Source organism: Argopecten irradians, chromosome 1, assembly GCF_041381155.1.
Source record: "Argopecten irradians isolate NY chromosome 1, Ai_NY, whole genome shotgun sequence".
Classification (NCBI taxonomy): Eukaryota; Metazoa; Mollusca; class Bivalvia; order Pectinida; family Pectinidae; genus Argopecten; species Argopecten irradians.
The window spans coordinates 52,631,340-52,656,398 of record NC_091134.1 but is presented as its reverse complement, the minus strand read 5'-3'; the positions used below and the strand labels follow the sequence as shown (position 1 = coordinate 52,656,398).

The window sequence follows — 25,059 nt, the reverse complement described above, 5'->3', positions numbered from 1 at the left end:
ATCCACTCTGTCTGCCTGTCCTGTACAATGGTCCCCCATCCAGTTGGTTCTTGACATTTCCATACATCACTCGTCTGCCTGTCCTGTTCAATGGTCCCCCATCCCAGGGTTCTTGATATTTCCATACATCCACTCTGTCTGCCTGTCCTGTACAATGGTCCCCCATCCCTGGGTTCTTGACATTTCCATACATCCACTCTGTCTGCCTGTCCTGTACAATGGTCCCCCATCCCTGGGTTCTTGACATTTCCATACATCCACTCTGTCTGCCTGTCCTGTACAATGGTCCCCCATCCCTTGGTTCTTGACATTTCCATACATCCTCTCTGCCTGTCCTGTACAATGGTCCCCCATCCCTGGGTTCTTGACATTTCCATACATCCACTCTATCTGCCTGTTCTGTACTTCAATGGTCCCTCATTCCTAGTTTTCCTTACTGGGAGACAGGAGTAGAAGTTTGGAGTTATGCCCATGCTATACCTACCTATATTGTAAACCAATTGCGTTATGCATGCGATTCAATTTTGTGTATTTTGACGGCAAGTAGAAATCACAAAAATAAATCACGGAGAAATATAACTGTCAGACATAGATACAGTAAAATGTTTTAACTCCTAATCGCCAAATTAATAGTAGCTAAGCATGGAAACGTGAAAGTCACACTTGGTTCACAGTATCAAGGTGCATAATGTCCTGTTCTTATCATATTTAGGTCTGTCTGAAATTGTGATAGAAAATGAATTGAGGATTGTGTTGTATAAACAATAGGTAAGGTAGGATTAAGTTTAAATACTTAAGATGAAAGGATAAATTGAAAACAATTTTGATGTCCTATCATAAAATTGTGATTAAGCATATATAGTTAGCTATTCCCGCTCTGTCCTGCCTTGTTGTAATTTCAGACAAATGTTTTGAATCTTTGTTTAACAAGTATTTGTGGTTACAGCAGCTGGAGAGTGGGATAAAGAACCAACAGGGCACGGTCAACAGTATGAACACCTCTGGTAACGAAATCATACGACAGTCAGCGGCCATTGATGCAGCTACACTCAGGGGCAAACTTGAGTCCCTGAACCAGCGTTGGAAAAACATTTGTACCGCTGTTCTGGAACGGCACGATCGGTATGTGGATGTAGACCAATTATAGTTTTTGTCAAAGTAATAAATAAAGGAATCCTGTATACAATATTTCAATAGTTTCAAATGTCTTAAAATGATATCTCTTTTGTAAACAAGTCACTAAGGGGAATAACTCCAATATATTATTGTAGACCTTTTTATTTTCATGTATACAATATTTTGATATTTTGTATCATATAGGTAATTGTTCGCATAATAATGAAATTTGCATCCAAGCTATCTTACAAAATAACGATTTGTTTGTCGAAAAAAAGAAAATAGAAAGGAAATAAGTGGTTTACAGTAATGTTTGTTCATCCATCACATAGATTATTGTAACCATAAGGTGTATTCTTCAGTGATTTGTGATATGGAAGTTTTGTTTAAGAAAGATAATTCTGTTCAATAACATACACTCTTATCTATGTTCCAGGTCTGAGACTGAGAGTATTAAGACAGTAGATTTTACTTTTGATATGGATGAGTTATTTTTCTGGATTGATGAGACAGAAAACATTCTGTCTACTTTTGTGATATTGGAGGAAGACGCCTTGGAGGAGTTACTGGAAAAGATGAGGGTATGTGTTCTTAAGGTCAAAAATGTAGGTCAAGGTCACATCAAGTACACAATAGGCCAATAAATAGATCAGCAGTGTAGGTCAAGGTCACATCGTGTATTTGATATGGCCAATAAAGAGGTCAGAAAGTCATATCTAGTAAACAATATGGCCAATAAAGGCCAATAAAGAGGTCATGAATGTAGGTCAAGGTCAAATCAAGGATACAATACAGACAATGAGGTCAGGAATTTGGTCAAGGTCACATCTGGTATACAAGACAGTCAATAAAGAGGTTAGAAATGTAGTTTAAGGTCACATAAGTATACAATTCAGCCAATAAATTTAGATAAAAAATACATTGGAAAAATATTATGATTTTCAAAGATATCAGAAATGTAGATCAAGGTTTAAATGGAAAATCCTATATAACCTCAATGTACATTCATTACCTTCACTACCGCTGGAAAAGCGTTTTGTTGTTCTTCTACTAACCTTCGCCAACATTTATGACTTCTCTAATAAAGGTCAAAGATACATTAAAAGTTATTCACCTTTAAAAAAAATGTCATGAAATTTGGATTGTTCAATAAATGGCAGGAGTGTTAATATTTGTCAGCACCAAGCTGTATATTCCAAAACAGCATTTTTCCCCAATTCATAAGTATTTCTGCTATATTTATCACCTTTTACATGTAAACCATTAATGTATCCATTGTCTGATATCCTCCCCATAATGTCTGATTTACTTATATAATATCAGATGTGTTAGTATCTCTCTGTAAGCCATATGGTGATATGGCCCGTTCTATGAATGTTAACTAATACAAAAATTGAATTTCAAACAGACAGCTAATTGTAGAATATCATACACCTTACCCACTATGTCTCCATGGTTTCTAAAGGTATAAATTAAGAGAAAAATGTATAATGAGAAGCACATAGCAAAGAATGGCATCTTGTCCTGAGGTTAGACTTATCTAGGTTATAGGGATTAAGTTAGATTTGTGTATGAGAGCCGATTAGATCATACAGAGCTTAGTGACAACTGGTTCATGCAACTGTTCCAGGGGTTAGATTTTGGTGATTACCTATATAGATATACTTATGTGTGATGAATCTGTCTTATTAGCTATTCAAAGACCACAAAATGTGTACCAATAGTTCACCAGTATCTAGCAGTATATCTGTTGCCATGGTAATTAGTGGGTCAATACACTGTAGCAGTAACAGCCAATGGATTAAAGGCATTTGATTTTCTCACCTGCTCGTGTGTTTTTTCAATGTTTGATATATAATGTAAAATTCCATATTGTAGGACCGGGAGGATGAAATATCTACAAAACAACAGATCCTTGATGCTATAAATAGAAATGGTCATTCCATGCTGAAACAGGAGTCAATGTCAGTGGAGGACAAGGAGAATATAGGCAAGGATCTGGAGAATCTCACCACCAGATTTGCTAAGGTAAATAGAGTTATCTCCCCTGGGAAGCTTGTATGTATGTTATTTTGATCTAGTTTCACATTCATATTGAAAGGAATTTTGAGGAATCTTGATATATATTAAATCACTTTATCTTTTCTCATAGCTTGCTTTTTAAGTCTTATTTAATTAAGGATATAATTGATAACAAAGTTGATGATAATTTGAAAATGAAATTAGGGAATGGGAAAAACTGTTGATTTTGGCATTAACGAGAAATAAATTTAGATTTCCATTTTGATACGAATTTTTAACACTCCTGAAATTATTCTGAATATTAATACAAAAGGAATAGATGAAAATGATAATATTGCAAAATGATATACTATGATAATTAGAGTATTTATCATCAATATTATTTTATTCCACTAAGGTTTCGAGTGAACTGCCGGACCAGATCAAAGTGATGGAGGGACGGTTACACAAACTACGTACATTCCAACTGGAAATCGACGAACTACAGACATGGCTTGAGTCGACACGACAAGTGCTAGAGCTACAACAGAAACCCTCCGGTCTGGATGAGACAGACGCCATCATCCTAGATCACCAGGTATGGTCACACTATTCTGTATACAAATTTGTTTACACTTACAAAGACTGAATAAGTAAATTGGTATGCTACAGAAGTGATATCTCCATGTCATGTATACAACTCTGTTTTTTTTTTTTTTTTTTATTGTGGTTGTATGTATTATAAACCTTCGCTCTTTTTTAAAAATGAATATTTCAATGGCATATTAATGTCCGTACTATTTCCAAATAATTTATTGTTTATGCAAAATGTTTTATCTTACACTAAACAGGTTGTTAGTTTTCTGGATTATTGGCACCTGGATTATAAGTTGATGATGTGTTTAAATTTTAATCAACCCTATCAAAAGAATATTAATGTTGCCCTTTGACCTTCAGCCGACCCCTGAGGCCCTGGTGGTACGACAGTCTAATGTAGATAACCTCAACCTGCGCTACAGTCAGTTGATGGAAGAGAGCGCTCAGGACGAAATCATCGTCCCTGATACCATACAGCAGCAACTCAACAACCTCAATGCTGATTGGCTGTTAGTGAAACAGCTGTCAGAAAATGTAAAACCCCCTGTAGAGGTCAAGGTCGAGGAGGTACTCAAACAAGGTAAGTAACTTACCATAGAGATGCTATATGACACTACTATCTACTGTACATTGGTCTCCTATGTCTATATAATGCTCTGAATGTCCCCTTGCTAATTACAATCTGGCAAACATGCAGACTGTAAAGGATTTAATAATTTCTTAATATTTTGCAGATCAAATTTTCATCTTCATGGCTATGTTCCACAAAATAATGAGAATAATGCCACCACAAAAACATATGGTATTTCATGTTATGGCTATGTTTTGGTATACTATATGTTATATGTATGCATGCTTATTGAAATTGATATTGGACTAAAAACCTTCAAAAACTCTACATAGATTGCTTATATTGTTTGTTTCAGTAAAAATCAGTCAAGTGGAACTCCACCAGAGCACGACCAAGACGACACAAATAGAACTTCACCAGACGTCCCCTTGGCCTGATTTTGACAAGTCCCTAGCAGAACTCCGCGACTGGCTGACCCTCCTCGAGAGGATGCTCAAGTCACAACGTGTGACAGTCGGTGACATCAAGGACATTGAACAGATGATTCAGCGACAGACGGTCAGTCCCATGCTAGTCTAGGTCATAAAAGAGCTTATTAATTAGTCTGTGTCACTATAGAGCTTATCTTGTGTGTTGACGCGATGTAAAATGTATCTTTCTGACAAAATTTTGGTGTCTTAGGGATTGAAGAAAGTATTGGTAGAAGAAGAAAAAAATAGTTAATTGTAAGAAATAAGTTTCACTATGAAAGTTTCTTCCAAATCACATGCAAACTCAAAATATTTTGCAATTGCTGCACAAAGGGAGATAACTCTAAAATCCATTGAGACACCTTTATTTTGTGCAGAATATTGTATATATTGCACGCCTTTACAACTATTTATCAGACTTTATTTATTTATATGTTGCACATTTGAATAATTTTCCAACATTGTATTATGATAAAATATTTACATAGAGGTGGTGATACACTTTATATACATATTACACACTATTTATAACCATATATTACTGTTGTTGATGATTGTGCTGTATGTTTTGTGTCTTTCCATACTCCAAACTAATTTTGTTAACCAAAGCATTTTTGAATGATAATGATATGCTCTTTTAATTGTTTTTGGAAATTTTATTGATATTGTCATTTTCTTCTAATTATTATTTTCGTAAAATGTATTTTCAACATCTTTGCCAGCCAATGTATCTATACCATTGTGATGTATAGTTGTACAGATATACTGTGATCTACTGTGAGGATAGTCACTTGAATTTCTCTTTACATATTAGCTTATAGCAATATATGATATTGAAACCATTCCTTAAAAAGCAGAAGCAAAAAAAAACATCTTAGAGTAATTTAGGGTTTAACTTTCTAAAGTGTGTACCAATTAAGGTCCAAGGTATAAAAGGTTTAAATATGTCGAAACAATTAAGCAAATTAAGTAATAAGGATTTCCAATAATTTTTTTTATGCATTTAAAGTTTTTGTGATTTTTCAATTAAAAGAAAGAATAAAATTGTAGCGATTCAAACATTTTCAAAATTCTTGAGATCCTTATATTCTAAGTTTAGATGAGTAATCTCAACATCTGTTATCTCCAAGTTTTGTTCAGAAATGTCAGAGATCAGAAGTAAGATCCTAACTGGTATTTTTGTACAGCTATATCTGACTGTGTTACTATAACCATTACAATTAGTGTGGCCTTTCTTTGCTTTGCCGTGTGATTACTAATCTTCTGTTTGCTGACTGCTCTGTGCCTCCTCAGTCTCAACAACAGTCCTCAGACAGTGACAGCAGTTTGAATCTGTCGGAACATGACCTTAGTGCCGTTGACCTTGACCTTGACGATGCTCAGGCACTCGTCCATGATATGTCACAACAGCTCACACACCTACAGGTCTGTGGGGCCTTTTACTTTGGTTTTGTTATTTTCGCTAATTCAAACAAGTAAGACTTTGATAATCAACAGCAGATTTGCACCAGCTAGAACTTACACTGTAAGGTTTTCGATGGTGGAGGTGTTTATACATAAACTTCCTGCTTCTAGTGTACAAGGCTATGGCTTACAGATCAATACATTTTACCGTGTAATTCAAGAGTTGAATAATAAAATTCTACTTTCTTCAGAGTATTGATTGCTATCAAAAATAAAGAATCAATATATATATTTGATTGATTGAAGTTTGGAACATTTTGAAATAAATTGGAATCGTAAGATTTTCTGAAATTCGGAAGTCTTCACTCAAATCAATAATCCATTGAGATTTGAATCATAATCTGAGTGTATTGATAATTGCTGTTCAGAATAATCTATACACTGCACTGCTTCATTACTGCTTATACTTATTCAATATTACAAGTTTTAATGTAGGTCTTAATTTGGACTTGAATTATGCTCTGAAATTAATTGATACCCCCACCTCCCCTGTTCTTTGCAAAAAAAAAATCTTCCTCCCACCAACCACTACAACTATAACCAACCTACCTCCTATCTATCTATTCTTCCTGTTTTAAAATGAAAAGTTTTATAAATATTTTCTCATTACCCAACAGTTATACCATAAATTGTCATAAGACCTGAGATATATGAACTAATCTACATGACAATGAACTTACTTTTACTACTTTTTCATAAACAAAAGATTCCATTATTTAATTATTTATCTAGAAGTTCATCTATCAGTACATCTTCTGATATTCTGGTCTTAGAGATGTTTGCACTGAATTAGATTTTGTATTAAGACTTACAAGGTTATAAAACACACAGATGTAAGTAGATGATGGCAAAAATTACAGCATCTTTGAATATACAATGTACTAATAGGCTGATATGGCAAGTTTGGATGTTCTCTGTCGTGGGATAAACATGATCAGAGTTATATTGTTAGGGGTGTAGGGATTCGCTAATGAGGTTACTCGGTAGCACATCCATAACTAAATTCTTTGTATAGCTACACCAATTTATTTATAGGTTTGTCTTTCTCCTCATGTCTTTTGCATGTTGCCTTTTAATTGATTTAGTTTCCTTAGAAGCATCATACACTATGATACCGATGTTCTAGGATTTTAGTTGTGATTGAGCCATCTGATTGGTTGAGAGGCATCCCTACTGATGGTTAAATGAGTCACCATTTAGATATTGTGAACTACTGCCTTTTACCACTGAGATTCCATGGCATGAAATTTAAATTTTAATGAAGTTTAAAATGGAACCTTTGGAATTATACTCCTGAATGGATCTGCAGGATGCAATAAATGGATGTTCCTTGAACTCACAAATTAATAAACTCTCAACATCTACACAATGTAACTGTAACTGTGCCAAGGGATTCCGCTGTGTGCAGAATATTTGTTACATGGAAAAGATGGGTAATATAGGTGAATATTATAGATATTTGTAGATTTTGGTAGCAGGTCATGGAAATCAGCAAGTACGTACCATAGAAATCAAGGTTGTAGGAATTCATTGTAAGCTCTAATTAATTAATAAATTAATTAAAAAAAACAGAGGAAAATAATTTTTGAAAGAATTTTGGGTGATTGATTTCTGATCTCTACATGGGTGACGGTAGTTTTTAAATACAAAAGTCTGTATTGTGACAAGGTTTAGTATTGGATTGGTAGAGAAGACACACGTGTGTCACTTACAGTTTTGGTAATTTGAACGGTTAAAGGCCATGACCTTACTGACTTGTCTAGATCATTGTTATCATAATTACCAGGTATATGTTTTGATTTGCCCTATCACCATATCCTAGTTCCACAGGGATACACACACACACACACACCTTTTTGACATCACATACCCCATATCCCAAATTGTATCTCAGTACCATGTAATATATCCCTCAGATCATGTCTCATTCTGAGAAATCATTTGATCAGCAGTAATGTGAGAAGGGCTACCTCATTATTCTTTAGAAAATGGGTTTTCAGAAATTCATTGGTAAAATGTCAAATGTGCATGTGTGTTTGTTACACTTGTATGCATGTGTGTCTGTTACACAGGTATGCATGTGTGTCTGTTACACAGGTATGCATGTGTGTCTGTACACAGGTTGCATGTGTGTCTGTTACACAGGTAGCATGCATGCATGTGTGCATCGTTAGTATGCTGTCTATACACAGGTATGCATGATGTGTCTGTTACACACAGGTAGCATGTGTGTTACCAGGTATGCATGTGGTTTACACTGTGTGTCTGTTACACAGGTATGCATGTGTGTCTGTTACACAGGTATGCATGTGTGTCTGTTACACAGGTATGCATGTGTGTCTGTTACACAGGTATGCATGTGTGTCTATTACACAGGTATGCATGTGGGTCTGGTACACAGGTATGCATGTGTGTCTGTTACACAGGTATGCATGTGTGTCTGTTACACAGGTATGCATGTGTGTCTGTTACACAGGTATGCATGTGTGTCTATTACACAGGTATGCATGTGGGTCTGGTACACAGGTATGCATGTGTGTCTGTTACACAGGTATGCATGTGTGTCTATTACACAGGTATGCATGTGGGTCTGGTACACAGGTATGCATGTGTGTCTGTTACACAGGTATGCATGTGGGTCTGGTACACAGGTATGCATGTGTGTTTGTTACACAGGTATGCATGTGTGTCTGTTACACAGGTATGCATGTGTGTTTTTACACAGGTATGCATGTGTGTTTCATCTTGGTATGGCTACACTCTAGTTTTATTACCTACATTTCATTGAATAAATCTGAGACCGTTTTATTGTTTTAAGTTTTGTAAGATGCTAAATACGGTTTGAATGTGCAAAGCATCTGTAGGCTCCTTGAATAATTTATGGTTATAAAGATCATTTCCAAATCTCGAAGGTCTTGAATTTAGTTCTGTTACTACTTTTCACCAGGAGTATTTGCATTTAGGATCACATTACAAAAATATTTTGCCTAGAGTACAGAAGTCATTGTAGATATTTGTGTTAGTCTTTATAAGTAAACTGTGAATGAAGCTTTGCCAATGTGAATGAGACATCAAGATTTAATACGTAGCTGATGGTTTCACTACCAGACACTGTCAAAACCGTCAGAAACTGTATATGCAGTTATAATAACAAGCAGGCGAACGTTGGTCAATTACACAACTGGAATCAATAATAGACTTCATTTGTTTCAATAAAGTATTCCTGGCTCTGATCAGAAGATAAAGTTTACATGACTGATGAAATCCAGATAGCCAGATGTAATATCTTGTCCATTCCATAGTTATCCATTCTAAAATTAGATCAATGATGTCGCTAGTTTGAATTAAATTCCAGTGCCATTTGTAACCGTATGGATGGTCCTTTAATCTGTTTGTGATGGGGAAACCTCATCTTGATTGATGTAAGAAGCCAGGGTCCCCCATTTCCTCTCCTGATATTGTCAATGCTTGGAAGTAAATCTCCTAAGGATTGAAATGAGCGGAGACACTGTTGATCCAGTATGAAATCTTGTGTCAGGAATTAATGGGAGGGACATGGTAGTTGAAACCAAGCTTTCTTGTGACTTAGACCTGTTGTATCTGTTACAGAACGTTTTACAAGACATGGAGACAAAGAGACCACAGCTTGAGGACCTTCTCAATGCTGCAGAAAGTCTCCAGAAAAATGCTAGTGAAAGTGAGCGAAGAACTCTCAAAGAGCGAGGTAAACTCTACAGACTTTTTAGTGTTCATTTATGTATATATTATTTAAGTCAGCTGTAAAAGTTCTACACAGTTTTTAAAAAGTTAACAATTGCTTAAAATCCAATGTCATTCCTAAACTTTACAACAGGTTCCATTTAAATTGAATACACATTGATTTTTGTATCATGCTTACTCATTACTTGTAATCTTACTATAGTAAACTTGTTTGTTTATGTGTCTGCAGCTGAGAAGTTGAGGGAGCAGTGGGATGAGGCCTATGTCCGTGTGAATCGACGAAAGAACCAGTTGGATGACATGCTTTTGGAATGTCGTCAGTTTGATGAGATCCATGCCGAGTTCGAACGCTGGCTTCTACAGGTAGAGGAAGAGCTAGAGAAAAACCCAGTGGATCCTCGGGCTCAAGATGTGGATCAGCAGATTGCCCAGCAACAGGTCAGCAATATAACCCAAGAGATACCATGGATTCCTTGTTAACACAGATACCTGGTTAATGAGTTTTACCATAGATAACCACATACTGGATATGGTGTTACAATAGCCAATACTCAGTTACCAGATACCAAGTTACTATGAAAATCCTGTTACCATAGACACTGAAGTACTCTGTATATCCTGTTGCCATAGATGCTCAGTTACTATGGAAATCCTGCTACCATAGATACCCAGTTACTCTGTATATCATGTTGCCATAGATACCTAGTCACTCTGTATATCCTGTCCTCAAAGATACCTAGTTACTATGGAGATGATGTTGCCATAGAAACCCAGTTACTTTGGAGATAATGTTCCCATAGGTATCAAGTTACCATGGATATCATGTTGCTATAGTTACCAAGTTACTATGGAGATCATGTCACCATAGATACCCAGTTACAATGGAGATCATGTTGCCATAGATACCCAGTTACTATGGAGATCATGTTGCCATAGATACCCAGTTACTATGGAGATCATGTTGCCATAGATACCCAGTTACTATGGAGATCATGTTGCCATAGATACCCAGTTACTATGGAGATCATGTTGCCATAGATACCCAGTTACTATGGAGATCATGTTGCCATAGATACCCAGTTACTATGGAGATCATGTTGCCATAGATACCCAGTTACTATGGAGATCATGTTGCCATAGATACCCAGTTACTATGGAGATCATGTTGCCATAGATACCCAGTTACTATGGAGATCATGTTGCCATAGATACCCAGTTACTATGGAGATCATGTTGCCATAGATACCCAGTTACTATGGAGATTATGTTGCCATAAATACCAAGTTACTGTTCTATTACTATAGATACACATTTGTTACCATGGATAACATAAAATATGGACATTCTTTGTATTACAAATCTGTAGTTTGATTTTTGCATCAATTCATCTACCAGTGTGATATATTGCAATAATACTGAAAGATTGTGATATTATTACTAAAACTTGCTAAACAGAAAATCCAGGAAAATTTAACTGATATTTGAAAAAAAGTTCTTTTTATGTCAAACATTAGCATTAATGGGCTGTTAGATTAAATAGAATGTCTTTGTTCGGATTTAGGCATTACAAAAGGAGGTAGATGAGCGACAAAGAATTATAGACAATGTCAAGAAGCTGGCCAGTAAACTAATTGACGAATATAGTCACGACGACACAAGTCATGTGAGACTACAGCTAGAGAAAGCCATGAACCGATGGTCGACTTTACTACACAAGTAAGTTCTGTCTATTTATCCTTACAAGTGGTGGCCTAGTGGTTAGGATGTCCTGACATATTACCACAATTAAGCCATCCACCTCTGGGTTGGGAGTTTGAATCCCTTGTGGACTAGTTGCCCAGTAATGACAGCTGGTCTTTGGGTACTTCAGCTTTTCTCCTGGCCATGTCCTTAAATGATCCTGGCTGTTAATAGCACGTTAAACTAATTGAACTGAAAACCAAAGCATTGGATCACCTAGCCTAGACCTACCACACAATGAAGGGCATTAAACTCTATAAGCCGTATAACAGTTCCATGTAGCTAAATTCTTTGCTAAAGCTAATTTCATGGGGAATAGAATAATCAAGTCAAACATGAACTATTAATTCACATTTATCCACAGTTGATGTCATGAGTTTTCTCGTTTTCCTCTGTGCTACATCTGTAATAAAGACATATTTCCTGCCATTTTATGACAGTTCTTATATCTCGGGAATGAGTCAGGGCTATGACATATAATCCCTTGAGATCACAAGCTGATGGTGTTAACGTATTGGTCTATCATTTAATGGGTTAAGTCTTAAGTCTCTCTCTAATTTACCTAGCTATGGGGGTTATATAATCACAGTTATCCATCATTAGATACTGTCATCACGTGGGTCTTTGTTTAATACCCTTGGATGTCCTTGATGAAGTGAAAAAGAAGCAAATTAAGGAAGTTAAAACTCTTAAACAATGAAACAGGATTTTGCTTTGGGATTTACTTTTAGAATTACTAGCTGTCACAGAAGATGTAATGCAAAACAAATTGGAGGGAGAGAATTGCAGGATTTGGGGGAAAGGGGGAATCTCAGCAGAATTCAGTCTATAAACTTTTTATGTAAATGCATTTTGAGATGAATTTCCATGATCATCCTCAATTTATTAGTTAATTTAAAAAAAAATTGTTTTCGCTACATTCACTGGAGAAGACACAAAAAACCAGGCACTGACCTGAAATATACAGAATAAGGCTTGTGCAACAAAACCATTTTAGACTCATGAACATATGTATCATGAACATTTGTACTTTTCAGGCAGAATTATCTTATTTGATAGAACTTAATATAACAGCAGAATCGGTAATAACATATCAGTATGTGATCATATTTCACAATAATTTTATGGCAATAAGAATGGAATCGCAGTAGGTATTTATTGAAAAGGGCAACAAATCGGCATTGTCAACTGAGTCAAATAATGCACGATTGGAATTCAGAAATAAGTTATTCAAAATTTTTACAAGAAAGACCTAAACTATTTGTTCTTTAGTAAAGTATGTTTACGATTTGTTTTTAAGGCTGGCGTACAACATCAAGACACTACAGAACAATCGTAATTCTGTACAACAACTCGACACAACATTAGACACTTTCAGCCACTGGCTCGGAGGCATCGAGAACAGTTACCAACGTCTCTCCGACGAAACCTGCAAAGAGGAGGTGCGACAAAACGAGGACCTCTGTAGGGAGTTTCTGGAACAATTCAGGGTAAGTCACTCTGCTTATAAATTTGTTTCTTGTAGATTTTTTTGTAGTCTTGATGATTGTCACATGACTATCACATGCTGCGGCAGTGTCATGTGACCATGCACTTGAAGTGGCCATGATAGTTGATTTTGATAAAATGTGTATTTGGTAAGATTCCAGCTAGTTTGTGCAAAAGTATCAAACACATCTGAAATATAATCTTCATGCAATCTTTGGTGTTGCTGGATTGAAAGGTCTTGATGGCTGATGATAAAAAAAGTTTGAACTGTGCTTTATTGTAAATGAATAGTTTTCAATTATTTACAAGAGAATAGGAGTACATCAAAATCACACATCTTTTAATTGCATCGCCCCTTTAAGTTTGTCCTGCCTATGATAATATTGAATTAATATGCCTCTGATATTTCCGTATCCTTAAAGTCCCTTGACACGACCATCACCTACCCAGTTTTACTAATTGACGGGTATCTTTGATCTCGTGTCATCAGAAGTATTGGCGATTCCCTGGTGGTCCTGTGCAGCTCTGTTTAATTCTCCTTATCACTTTGACTTTGGCTGTGAGAGAGTTTTATATCAGTGGTAATTTTAATCAACTTTCATTCCTATCAGTTGTATGTGTAATTGTAGCAGAGTACCAATGGTACATACACATCTCCATTTACTGTGTTATACATTAATCAATCCTCAAACAACATGATTTTCAGGAGAAATAAAAAAAAATTGTTCAACTTTCTAATTTGATACTAGATGCAGCAGACAAATAGATATCACTGAACCTCCATATATAGTTTCAAACTGAGGCTAAACTCTCAAAGGAAAAAAAAAACCCACACTTTGGAAGTTTTGAATTTGAAACGGTAAGGTTATTATTCTGCCCTGAGAGTAAGACAGAGAGCAAAGATTGATTATGTTATTATTGAACAGATTGTCTAAAGATTGTGGCTGGAAGTGGTGTAAAATTTCTCGTCTCAGAAAGGCCAATCCCCTGACTACTGAGATGATGTCAGCCTCCGGACCAATGTTCATTGAATTTAATCCTATTGTAGATTAGACCAGAACAATTAATGGCCGAGAGGTAGTTAGGATCTGGTGTCCATGTGGATATTGTATTTCAGATTAATTCTCTCTGGTTGAAAAGTACTTTTGCATAAAAGGTCAAGGTTAAAGAGCCAAGGTCAGGATACATTTGGTCAAAGTATTTCTGATTCTAAAACAGAATATCCAGTAGTCTACTGTTCTGAATTTGTATTAATCATATCATAAATTGAATCAAAATTTGAGTGTGAACTTTTGATCTTTAGGTAGAAAAAGAGACAAATGTAAAGCTCTTTATAATTCAAATTGTAATATTAATATCACAAATATTATAGCCAATACCTTCCAAAATATATGAAAGAATTCCATGTACAGCAACGGATAACTAATTTACATTTTCAAATTGAGGCTAAACAGAAAATCCGGATCTTTTCAATACACTTTTGATTAACAAAATTGAGTTAACATTTACATCAGCACTTTAGAAGAGAAAACCTTCCATTGTGTTTGACAGAGTAACCTGTGATGGTACGGTACAGTTTCTGCTGATATCAGCCATTTTATATCGCTCAGACTTTATGCTGCATTCAGGGATTTTATTGTGAACAAACGAGAAAGTATAGTTTTTACCAAATTATTCTGTTTCACTTGATTGGTAGACATCTTGATTTTGAGATCCAATAAAGCTTGTATAATGTCATCGTCTGCTCTGTTTACTGGAAATGAAATGATATTGGTGACAAAAAATGAATCTGTTACAGACATTTTTTAAAATCTTATTTTGCTCTGGGGATGAAGTGCATAGACTAGAAATGTTACAGTGTCTACAAAATGGATGATAGCAAACGATACATCTGTGCTAGCTGAACTACATGTGCATAATATTCTACATGTCATACATTGATATCACAACCAATTTAAAGTTGATAAAGAAATTGTTCAATTGAAAGTCACTAATATTAACATGCAGTTTTAGCTCATCCTTTTGAAAGATCGATTTATTCCCTAGAATTGTTCTTACGTACAGAAAACAGTACAAAAACTTAATGAATCTGTAAAATGTTTGTGAACAGATAACATATTTTCACTCAGAAGTTCAACAATGTTGTACTTGCCACTGAGATTTATTAAAAGGTTAACAAGTATGTGTGTTATTGTCAGAAGTAATGAGCTGTTTTACGATGTTACTATTATTATCAGTTTTATGAGTTGTATTTATAGCGCGGACTATTGATCCCAGGGGGTGGGGACGGCTGTAATCTATTACTAGACAAGTCTGCCCTCCTATTGAGTCCTACTGTTGTCACCGACGATCCATCAACTTCCCTAGAAATATCACCCGTCATTTCTAAATTACACAGGTTCCAGTGGAGACTAGTTTGGAAACATAATAAACATGTCTAGATATTTTTTTAAAAAATGATTGCAAAATCTAGATGTCTCTTGTGAAAATGAATGTTCCAAACTTTTCGCTTTTGTTTCATGTATATATATATATATATATATAATTTTTTTTGCCTAGATTTGTTTTTCAGATAAAAACAAGTGATTATAAATTCATGCTAGCTCCTTAACAATACCTATCTTGATAGCATCCAACTAACTAGACACATACTTTTTAGGTATTAGCTTTATGCAAAGAAAATAAAAATTGACTACTTAATAGATTTGAGTCTATTTTGGAACCAAGTAGTTATAAAAAATGTCTGTATAATTGTTTCCTGGGTGATTACGGATAGTAAGTTTTCATGTTTGATTGATGAATTATGGAGGTTTTATTCCTGGAAGGATTTGACTTCTATATTGTCTTGAGACCGTATATAGTTGACTAAAATTGTCTGTGGGGATTAAAACAGCCTTAGAAACAAATTCTTGCAGCTGAGGTAATGAGCCCCGTTATCAGTATCAGTATTCCTTCATTTCTTTGATTGCCTCCCAGACACTTTGAGTGAAGTCTGTTTACTCATAGTTAACCTTACCCTAGTGAAGACACTTAAGATATATGTGTGAAAAACAGAATGTCGGGTTGTAAACACCTTACTTCTTAGTTGCTAAGGCGACTTTGATAATGGTAAATCAATATTATTGTCATATATTTCAAGTTTGAAGAAAGTTATCAAAAAAAATTCAGAATATTTAAATCAAGTAATAAAAGAATTCAAAATTTCTGGTTAAATTGAAAGCTGTTGAAAACTCTATGATAAATCCCAAATTGGTAATGGCAATCTATTAAATATTTCGAATTAGAAATTTGATACATAAAATAATATAACATGATATGGTGGTGGGTTGTCATGATTAATATTTGCATTTTGTTGTGCTGCAGTTGTCATAGTGAAATTGAATCAGCGCTCATGAAACCTGTGTTTGTAAGGTTTTCTAAACATAGCCCTGACAGAGATTTGAGTAAAACACTAACGAACTATTAACAGGTTGTCTGTTTTGAGATAGGTACGGCCTGGCAGTGATATGAGGAGAGAGGTTTTTATTGGTACAGTGGGGGTAAAATGTCTTGCTCCAGGATCCAATACTACAAGGAATGGTGTTGTTTCCAATTACTTTATCACCAGATGATGGTCACCTCCGATTAGCCCCAGATAAATGTTGACCCAGACATCAACTCTGATGGGTCCTGGTTCCACTTGACTGCACACTGGAGTCGCACTCTGGTGCATTCCCAGCTAACAGGTTCCAATAGGATTATCAGAAGGATGGTCAAATTGCAATAGGTGTTGGTAGACTGTTTGATGTTGGGCTAGCTGGTTAGGGTAGGAACTTTCCTGGATTTGTGTTACTATTTTCATTCTTGGAATGCTTATTTTTTTGAAAATATTGGAATATTATTGAAGCTGATTATGCAAGTGTTGCATACAGAAGGTTTGCTAACTTATCACTCCCAGGAGTTTTGTAAGACGGAGTAAGTGTTTTAGACTGCTGTCTTCAATGTATTGAGAACTTAGACAATCACTCTGACATTGAGATTAGAGTTCCTATGATTTACTTGGGACTTGTAAACCACACCTACAGGAGAAAGGTTCTCTTGATTTATTGACTGAAAGTTTAAAGGAAGGTTATGATCTTCTGGAAAGTAAAACAAAGTTGGAATATAGCCGTTTGATTAGAACAGTAATTTTTATGCTATTGGATGGTTCTTTTATTCACTATTGGATGGTTCTTTTATTCACTATTGGATGGTTCTTTTATTCACTATTGGATGGTTCTTTTATTCGCTATTGGATGGTTCTTTTATTCGCTATTGGATGGTTCTTTTATTCGCTATTGGATGGTTCTTTTATTCGCTATTGGATGGTTCTTTTATTCGCTATTGGATGGTTCTTTTATTCGCTATTGGATGGTTCTTTTATTCGCTATTGGATGGTTCTTTTATTCACTATTGGATGGTTCTTTTATTCGGGACAGAAGAATGACATGATGCTGATTGTGTCTTGTGAATGAGAGGGATGGGGACATACCTGATGTGGGTAGTGAGGTAAAGGACTTGGGTTGTCATGGTAACACAATGTGACAAGTCTTAGTGATGTTTAATGACTCTAGATGTCCGACTGTTACAAATCACCGTGATATCTGTCATGTTCTACATTGCCACGGCAACGACAGCAAGAAGACATTCACAGGAAATGGATGATGGGAATTATTTGTACTGTAGATTATGTTCATACGTCTGTCTGTAAGATTTTTTCCCTGCTGGAATTGTCATCTTTATTCCGTCATTATCCCTATGAAGAACTGTCATTGAGGCTCAATGTTGGACGTTCTTTATTGGCTCATAAATGCAAAGGTTGGATAATAGCTTCTTAAAGCAGCCAGGTTCACAGAGTTCTCCGGTCAAATGCTCCTCAACACCAAGACTTAAAATGTAGCATTAACTATTTTATCTTGGCAGTTTTAACAGGAATTGCTATTTCAGAATTTATAAATTGATTGTAATGTTTAGTAGCTGTTTGGCGATGTTTGAACACCTGGATTTACCTGTTAATTGTTTGACGTCACAGGTATCTTTGATGTATTACCTGAGTATGTGAACACCTGTATTGTGATCTTATTGACTTCTTTGCCATTTCTATCTTAACAGTTTGTTATCGTCAACTCGTGAAACTGGTGATGTTGTTTAATTACCAGGGAAACCAAAGTAAATGTGATATATGTGGAAATTCCATTCATCATTGACAGAGATGTCACCAAATCAGAGCTATTTTGACAATTACTTTAGTGTTCTCAAACCATGGATGTACTTAAAATGAATCTTCTATGTAAAACAACCTTCAGATTCAGACATTCAGATATTACTTCAAATAGTTGATGTGAAATTCAATGTGACTGCTAACTTGCCATGAATTGTTGACTTTGAAATGATTTGGACTATTCATCATTTTGGTTTGCATTCTGTGTTCAGTATGATGTGAAGTTCAAGTAACAGTTCAGAACATAATTTCCTGCTATCGACAGAAAAGCCTTCGTCAACGGTGGTCCAGAGCCTGATGTCCGGTGGAGTATTGCATAACGCAGCTAAAACAGTAATTATCACGGGACGGTTCTGGCCGATCAGCTACTTAATTGTTCATAATCAAATCAGGCCATATCCACGCTTATTAAAACAGGATTGTTCAGCTCCCAGCAGCCATCTTTGTGGGTCGGCTTGGCATATGTGTATACAGTATATTCTTATATGGAGAACCATCACCAATATTCACCACTAAACAATTGCTCATTACCATGGAAATGAAAATGTCTGTAAATGACAAGAACATGGCTGATGTAGAGATCTGCTGGTCAGTGGCTCAGCAGCTGTCCGAGGATTATACTGACCATGGTCACTGGACATTGGGATTTAAAATTCTATCATGCCATGAAACTCAAAACTAGATTAAAATGTGTGTCACTGGGGACAGCTCGTGTGTCACTGGGGACAGCTAGTGGATGTACAAATGGCCACTAGTAAAATGGACTTGGCCCTTCTGGAGGAAATCTACTGGACAGAAGTGAAACTTTTCAAGGTAATAAGTTGTCTTGGTAACAGAGATAGCTATTGTCAAACTTTATAATCTAGATATCATTTGACAATGTTTTGTGTTAAATGAGTTATTCTTTGATCAGAATACCAAACTGGAGTATCATTGGCATTGTCTTGTAGTTTTCCCAACTTGAGGCTGAAATCAATTTAAATTGTTAAAGGTCAAGGTTACAGAGGTCAATTAAGTACAGTGGTGAACCCCAGACCTGTCTCTCTGTCATTATTGCTGTATGTGGATGACATTTAATGGGATTATTGAACGGTATTCACTGAGTTAGCCACCAGTTGCTACATAGACAACTGACCTTTACATGACACTTACCATTGTTACCAGAGTCCTAAACAAAGCAAGCAATCAGAACATTGATGATTAGAACAGATTGAAAAAAATTAAACTTAATGATTTGTTTGTACTTCTATTTTATACTCTTTTGAATTTTTAATGTCACAACATAAAAAAATGTGTTCCTATTTAGAGCATGATAAATATTTAGATAAACAAAGTTTTGGAGTACAATGAACACTGAGTACCAAGCTCCCTAATACACAAGTAAGTTACTTACAGGAGAAGAGAAACAATTTACTCTTAGTGCTTAAAGCTGTTAAAGGTCACACATTTCATGTTACATGTTTTTCTTCATTACTCATTGTGACTTTAATTAAGCTGCTTGAACTTAAACTTGAAACCATCCTGCTGTTATGAGAAAGTACCTGTTTTAGATTTTTGACTCTACAAATGAATTAGGCTTATGAAGGTTAAGGTACCTCAACTTAGGTGGTTTTAGTTGATTAAAGTTCATTACTGTACATGTTTCAAAATTTCACTAATCGTCTTATCAAATGCTATTTGAAAAAAAGAAGAATTTTTACCCTTTTTATTGAAAAATTAAAAAAGACAAGCTTCTTTTCTTTAGATCTTAAACCAACTTACAAATAATTTCATGATTATAACTATAGAGGTTTACACAAGTTTCTACAAACACTTATGGTCCCTAGCCTCCTTATATGGTCCAGTATTGTTCTATTTCCAAAGGAATATAATGTTTTTATAACTATATATACAGTTTTTTAGAAGACTGAGAAACGGTTAGCTGTATTATTGGCTATTAATCTTCATGGAGATTTAATATTACACTCGTTTATTGTCAACCACAAATTAAGTTACTCTCCCTAACAATTAATGGCTGCCGGTTGATGTGCATGTTGTGGTGTATAGGGAATACTCTACATTTCCATAGCTGAGAAATGTTTGTTTAGTTACGTAATGTTATGGTAGAATCCAGGAAACAGTTTAGTTACGTAATGTTATTGTAGAATCCAGGAAACAATATAGAATACGAGACTCAGTGTGGCTTTTACATCTTCTGTAAAATAGAAATGATTTCACAGTACCTTTTTGTCAGTTTGATTAAAATGTCATGAAAAAAATAAAGATTTTAAGTTATTAAATCTATATCTATGTGTCAAATGGTACATGTAAAACAAACAATGAACTCTTTAGTGAATGCTTTCATTTTTTTTCCATTTTCCACCAATCATGTGTTCTTTAACAAGTTGCCATAAGCATGGTTTTCCACCTATCAAATGCTCTGTTAGCAACTTTAGCTTTGTTTACCATTTTCCACCAATCATATGCTTTCTAGCGACTTCTACTTTTGACACTATATCTACCCATGAAATAAATTTTCTTATATTTGATGTAAGATATGTTGTATAGATATTCCCATTAGTGACCTAATTCTCCACCAATCATATGTCCTGTAACATTTTTTGAGCTAACCATTTTCCACCAATGACCAGCCTTTAATATTGGACCATTTTCCACCAATGACCAGCCTTTAATATTGGACCATTTTCCACCAATGACCAGCCTTTAATATTGGACCATTTTCCACCAATGACCAGCCTGTAATATTGGACCATTTTCCACCAATGACCAGTCTTTAATATTGGACCATTTTCCACCAATGACCAGCCTGTAATATTGGACTATTTTCCACCAATGACTAGCCTTTAATATTGGACCATTTTCCACCAATGACCAGCCTTTAATATTGGACCATTTTCCACCAATGACCAGCCTTTAATATTGGACCATTTTCCACCAATGACCAATGACCAGTCTTTAATATTGGACCATTTTCCACCAATGACCAATGACCAGTCTTTAATATTGGACCATTTTCCACCAATGACCATCTGTAATATTGGACCATTTTCCACCAATGACCATCTTTAATATTGCCATTCACATGACCATTAATATTGGACCATTTTCCACCAATGACCAATGACCAGTCTTTAATATTGGACCATTTCCACATTTCCACCAATGACCATCCTCTTAATATTGAATTTTTCCACAATGACCACTTAATATTGGACCATTTCACCATGATTCCATTCCACCATGACCAGTCTTTAATATTGGACCATTTTCCACCAATGACCAGCCTGTAATATTGGACCATTTTCCACCAATGACCAATGACCAGTCTTTAATATTGGACCATTTTCCACCAATGACCATCCTGTAATATTGGACCATTTTCCACCAATGACCAATGACCAGTCTTTAATATTGGACCCAATGCCATTCCAAACATTTCCACCACATGACCACCTTAATATTGGACCATTTTCCACCAATGACCACCTTAATATTGGACCATTTTCCACCAATGACCAGCCTTTAATATTGGACCATTTTCCACCAATGACCAGCCTTTAATATTGGACCATTTTCCACCAATGACCAGCCTTTAATATTGGACCACTTTCCACCAATGACCAGCCTTTAATATTGGACCATTTTCCACCAATGACCAGCCTTTAATATTGGACCATTTTCCACCAATGACCAGCCTTTAATATTGGACCATTTTCCACCAATGACCAGCCTTTAATATTGGACCATTTAATATTGGACCATTTTCCACCAATGACCAGCCTTTAATATTGGATCTTCCTGTTGTTAGCCTTTGTAGGTCAGTGTCCCTACGGAACACAGATCTATCTGGCGTACAGATAATAACTTATGTGCATCACATTGTTATCATATCAAATATTCAGGAAGAATTTCCATCACTTTGTTATGCTACACTGTTATCAATGAAATATTCACTGAGATTCTTGTCTAATGAAAGTATAGTCCTGAATTTTACTTCCTCTATCTTATTTATGATTTGATGATGTTCAGAAATCTGTGTTAAAGTCATGACATTGCCTGGATTTAGTGCCGACATTGACGACATTGACGTAACACAAGGTTCATTACACCCTGAAGGAATCATGAGTTATAGAAGTCTGCTTCCTTTTCTGTCTGCCTTTGCTGGTCCCCATTCCCTCTCCTTGTCACTTAATTTTTCGGTTAATGATCTTTTACAGTATCTGGTGGCTACATAATACCACAGGGGAGACTAGTTGTCTATCACTCCATCATTTAGCAATAGCAGATGAGGTGTATACCCTGTGACACAAGCATGTCAACATCGACCTTTTTTTAACATAATCCATATAATTAATGAGTATAACAAGTCAATGAAATTATCTATTTAAATTACCATCAGTGATGAAAGAACAAATAAGAGAATATCATTTTATTACCATTTCCCCAAAATAGACTTTTGAGGCTATGACCAGCTGACAGGAATGATTATTAGGGGATATGAATGGTTGTTAGGAGATAGGAGTGTTTTTTAGGGGATAGGAATGGTTGTAATGGGATAGAAATGGTTGTTAGGGGATAGGAATGGTTGTTAGGAGATAGGAGTGGTTTTTAGGGGATAGGAATGGTTGTTAGGAGATAGGAGTGGTTTTTAGGGGATAGGAATGGTTGTTGGGGAAAAGAGTTGGTTGTTAGGGGATAGCATGGTCGTTTAGGAGTGTAGATGGGATGGCATGATTGGCTAATAGTACCGTTGTTAGGGGTTACAAACAATTTGAGGAATAAATTGGCCTAGATGTTAGAATGGATGGTATTGACCAATGTAATAGTGATTGATTATCGTGTGTCCAGGGTACGTCAGCACCAGTAAACTTGGCTATAAGGTCAATCCATGTAGCCTCATTGTTGGTATCCCCAACAGAGCCAGGCTATTTCTGTGTCTCAACATAAAGCCAGCATAGAATTTATTCTGACATTGAACTTTCCAATCTAAACTCATTTATTTCTTACCTAATTTTGACAATCTAGAATTGATATAATTTATTTCTTAATACTCTACTAATTTGATTCAAGTTGCTGGGGTTTTAAGCCCTTTAACAGTCACGGAATCCTATATAACTTACATACTTCTACTTCTCTAATGCAGTTCATTCCATATATATTTATCAAATCAAAAGCTGTCATTTCAATAAATGGTCTCTAACATGATTGCATGGGAGTATTTTTTTTTGTACGTTTTTAATTTTCCGAATTTTCTATAATTTCTATCAAAGATAATGCATATCAATTAAGGACTCATTTGTATAAGTACAGGTTGACCGATATGTAGTACAGGTATTGTTTTATACATGGAATGTTATTAAGGAAAATCTACTTGTGTAGTTCAATACCAAGGTGACCAGGTATATACTAAGATGCTCTGATAGCTCTGTCCTGATAATTCCAACAGTATTCTAACAAGATACTTCACAATCATTTTCTACAAAACTCTTAATTCACAGGCTCAGTGAAATTGATTTCAAAGTATCTATAGAAAAATGACAGTGTAGTTACATTTTCTGAGCCTAATCCTTTGTAGCTTTGTTATAGGCCATCGTCGACCACTGTGTCTTAGTTACCACGGAGAAGTGTACGATTTTAATTAATTAGTGGCAACGTTACTCTATTCTGATACGATGATGTCTTCCGGCAAGATTTTGCTCCTGTGAGGATTTTAATTTGTAACATACCTGTAGTCAATCGGATTTCGGTCCAATCATCCACTTTTAAAGTTTGAGAGTCATTAGAAGGTAAAAAAGTGTAATTGACACGATTGTTAGAATTCTGCTTCCTGTGAATCGCAGTCAGGAAATGTCCTTATCACAAATAATGGACATTACTAATGGATACGCCACATCAGGTAACCATGGTGAAGTATATTAGACATTCTTTAATGGTCACAGTACAACTACACGAAACGTCAACAGGAATATTGCTGTTCATTTAAAGGGAAGACGTTCATAGGGGAATTAGTAAGGAAAGCTGTGGACATTGGACTGAGTGGTAAATTGTAGAGACTTCTGCATTAGTGTGTAAACGAAGGCCTACAGCAGGGACACAAACAGCTGTACTAGATTGTCATAGTTTTTATGTTAGTCCACCGATTTATTGAATAGCTCTTCAGCTCACGAGTGGCAAAGTGAGTGCTAAGGAGACAGAATTGACTAGGGGGTTAAAACGGCAGGTATGGATTCCGATACCAGTCACTCTGGGTTAGTGACAAGTTTGTGTACTCTCTGGCTGCCAGTCTGGAGGATAGTCATCGCTCAGATGCCACAGATAAACCTAACGTAATGAAATCTCCTCTGAGTATAAAAATGTGTTTCTATGTCGATATGTTGTCAGTGTGGATGGTGTATTATATACTGTGCAGTTTTTATCAGTGTCACAGATGAAGATGTATGGCAGTAGGAATGTCCTTGGAGTGTGAATTAGGTTGTTACTAAGGTGACTGTGTGATATATAGGTCGTTACCACGGTGACACAAGGTTGGGATATATTGTTACCAAGGTGACCACCTGACACTAGGTTGGGATATATACATCTATGGAGCCATCTACACTGACCAATCTGGATATGTGTGCTCTGCTCACACCTAGACTTGTACAAAGGAATTC

General features: G+C 35.7%; 1 protein-coding gene across 6 annotated transcripts in view; it reads left to right on the top strand.

The window, feature by feature from the left end:
• LOC138332868 (dystrophin-like) overlaps nucleotides 1-25,059 on the top strand; it is a 305,298-nt gene that overhangs the window by 192,012 nt on the left and 88,227 nt on the right. For all 6 annotated transcript variants that reach the window (XM_069280861.1, XM_069280851.1, XM_069280886.1 and 3 more), the window contains 10 exons: nucleotides 947-1,122; nucleotides 1,553-1,697; nucleotides 2,995-3,144; nucleotides 3,536-3,715; nucleotides 4,075-4,294; nucleotides 4,641-4,843; nucleotides 9,829-9,943; nucleotides 10,169-10,377; nucleotides 11,501-11,655; nucleotides 12,980-13,169. In XM_069280861.1, coding sequence (XP_069136962.1) covers nucleotides 947-1,122; nucleotides 1,553-1,697; nucleotides 2,995-3,144; nucleotides 3,536-3,715; nucleotides 4,075-4,294; nucleotides 4,641-4,843; nucleotides 9,829-9,943; nucleotides 10,169-10,377; nucleotides 11,501-11,655; nucleotides 12,980-13,169 — 1,743 coding nt within the window. The remainder of the gene's footprint in view (nucleotides 1-946; nucleotides 1,123-1,552; nucleotides 1,698-2,994; nucleotides 3,145-3,535; nucleotides 3,716-4,074; nucleotides 4,295-4,640; nucleotides 4,844-9,828; nucleotides 9,944-10,168; nucleotides 10,378-11,500; nucleotides 11,656-12,979; nucleotides 13,170-25,059) is intronic.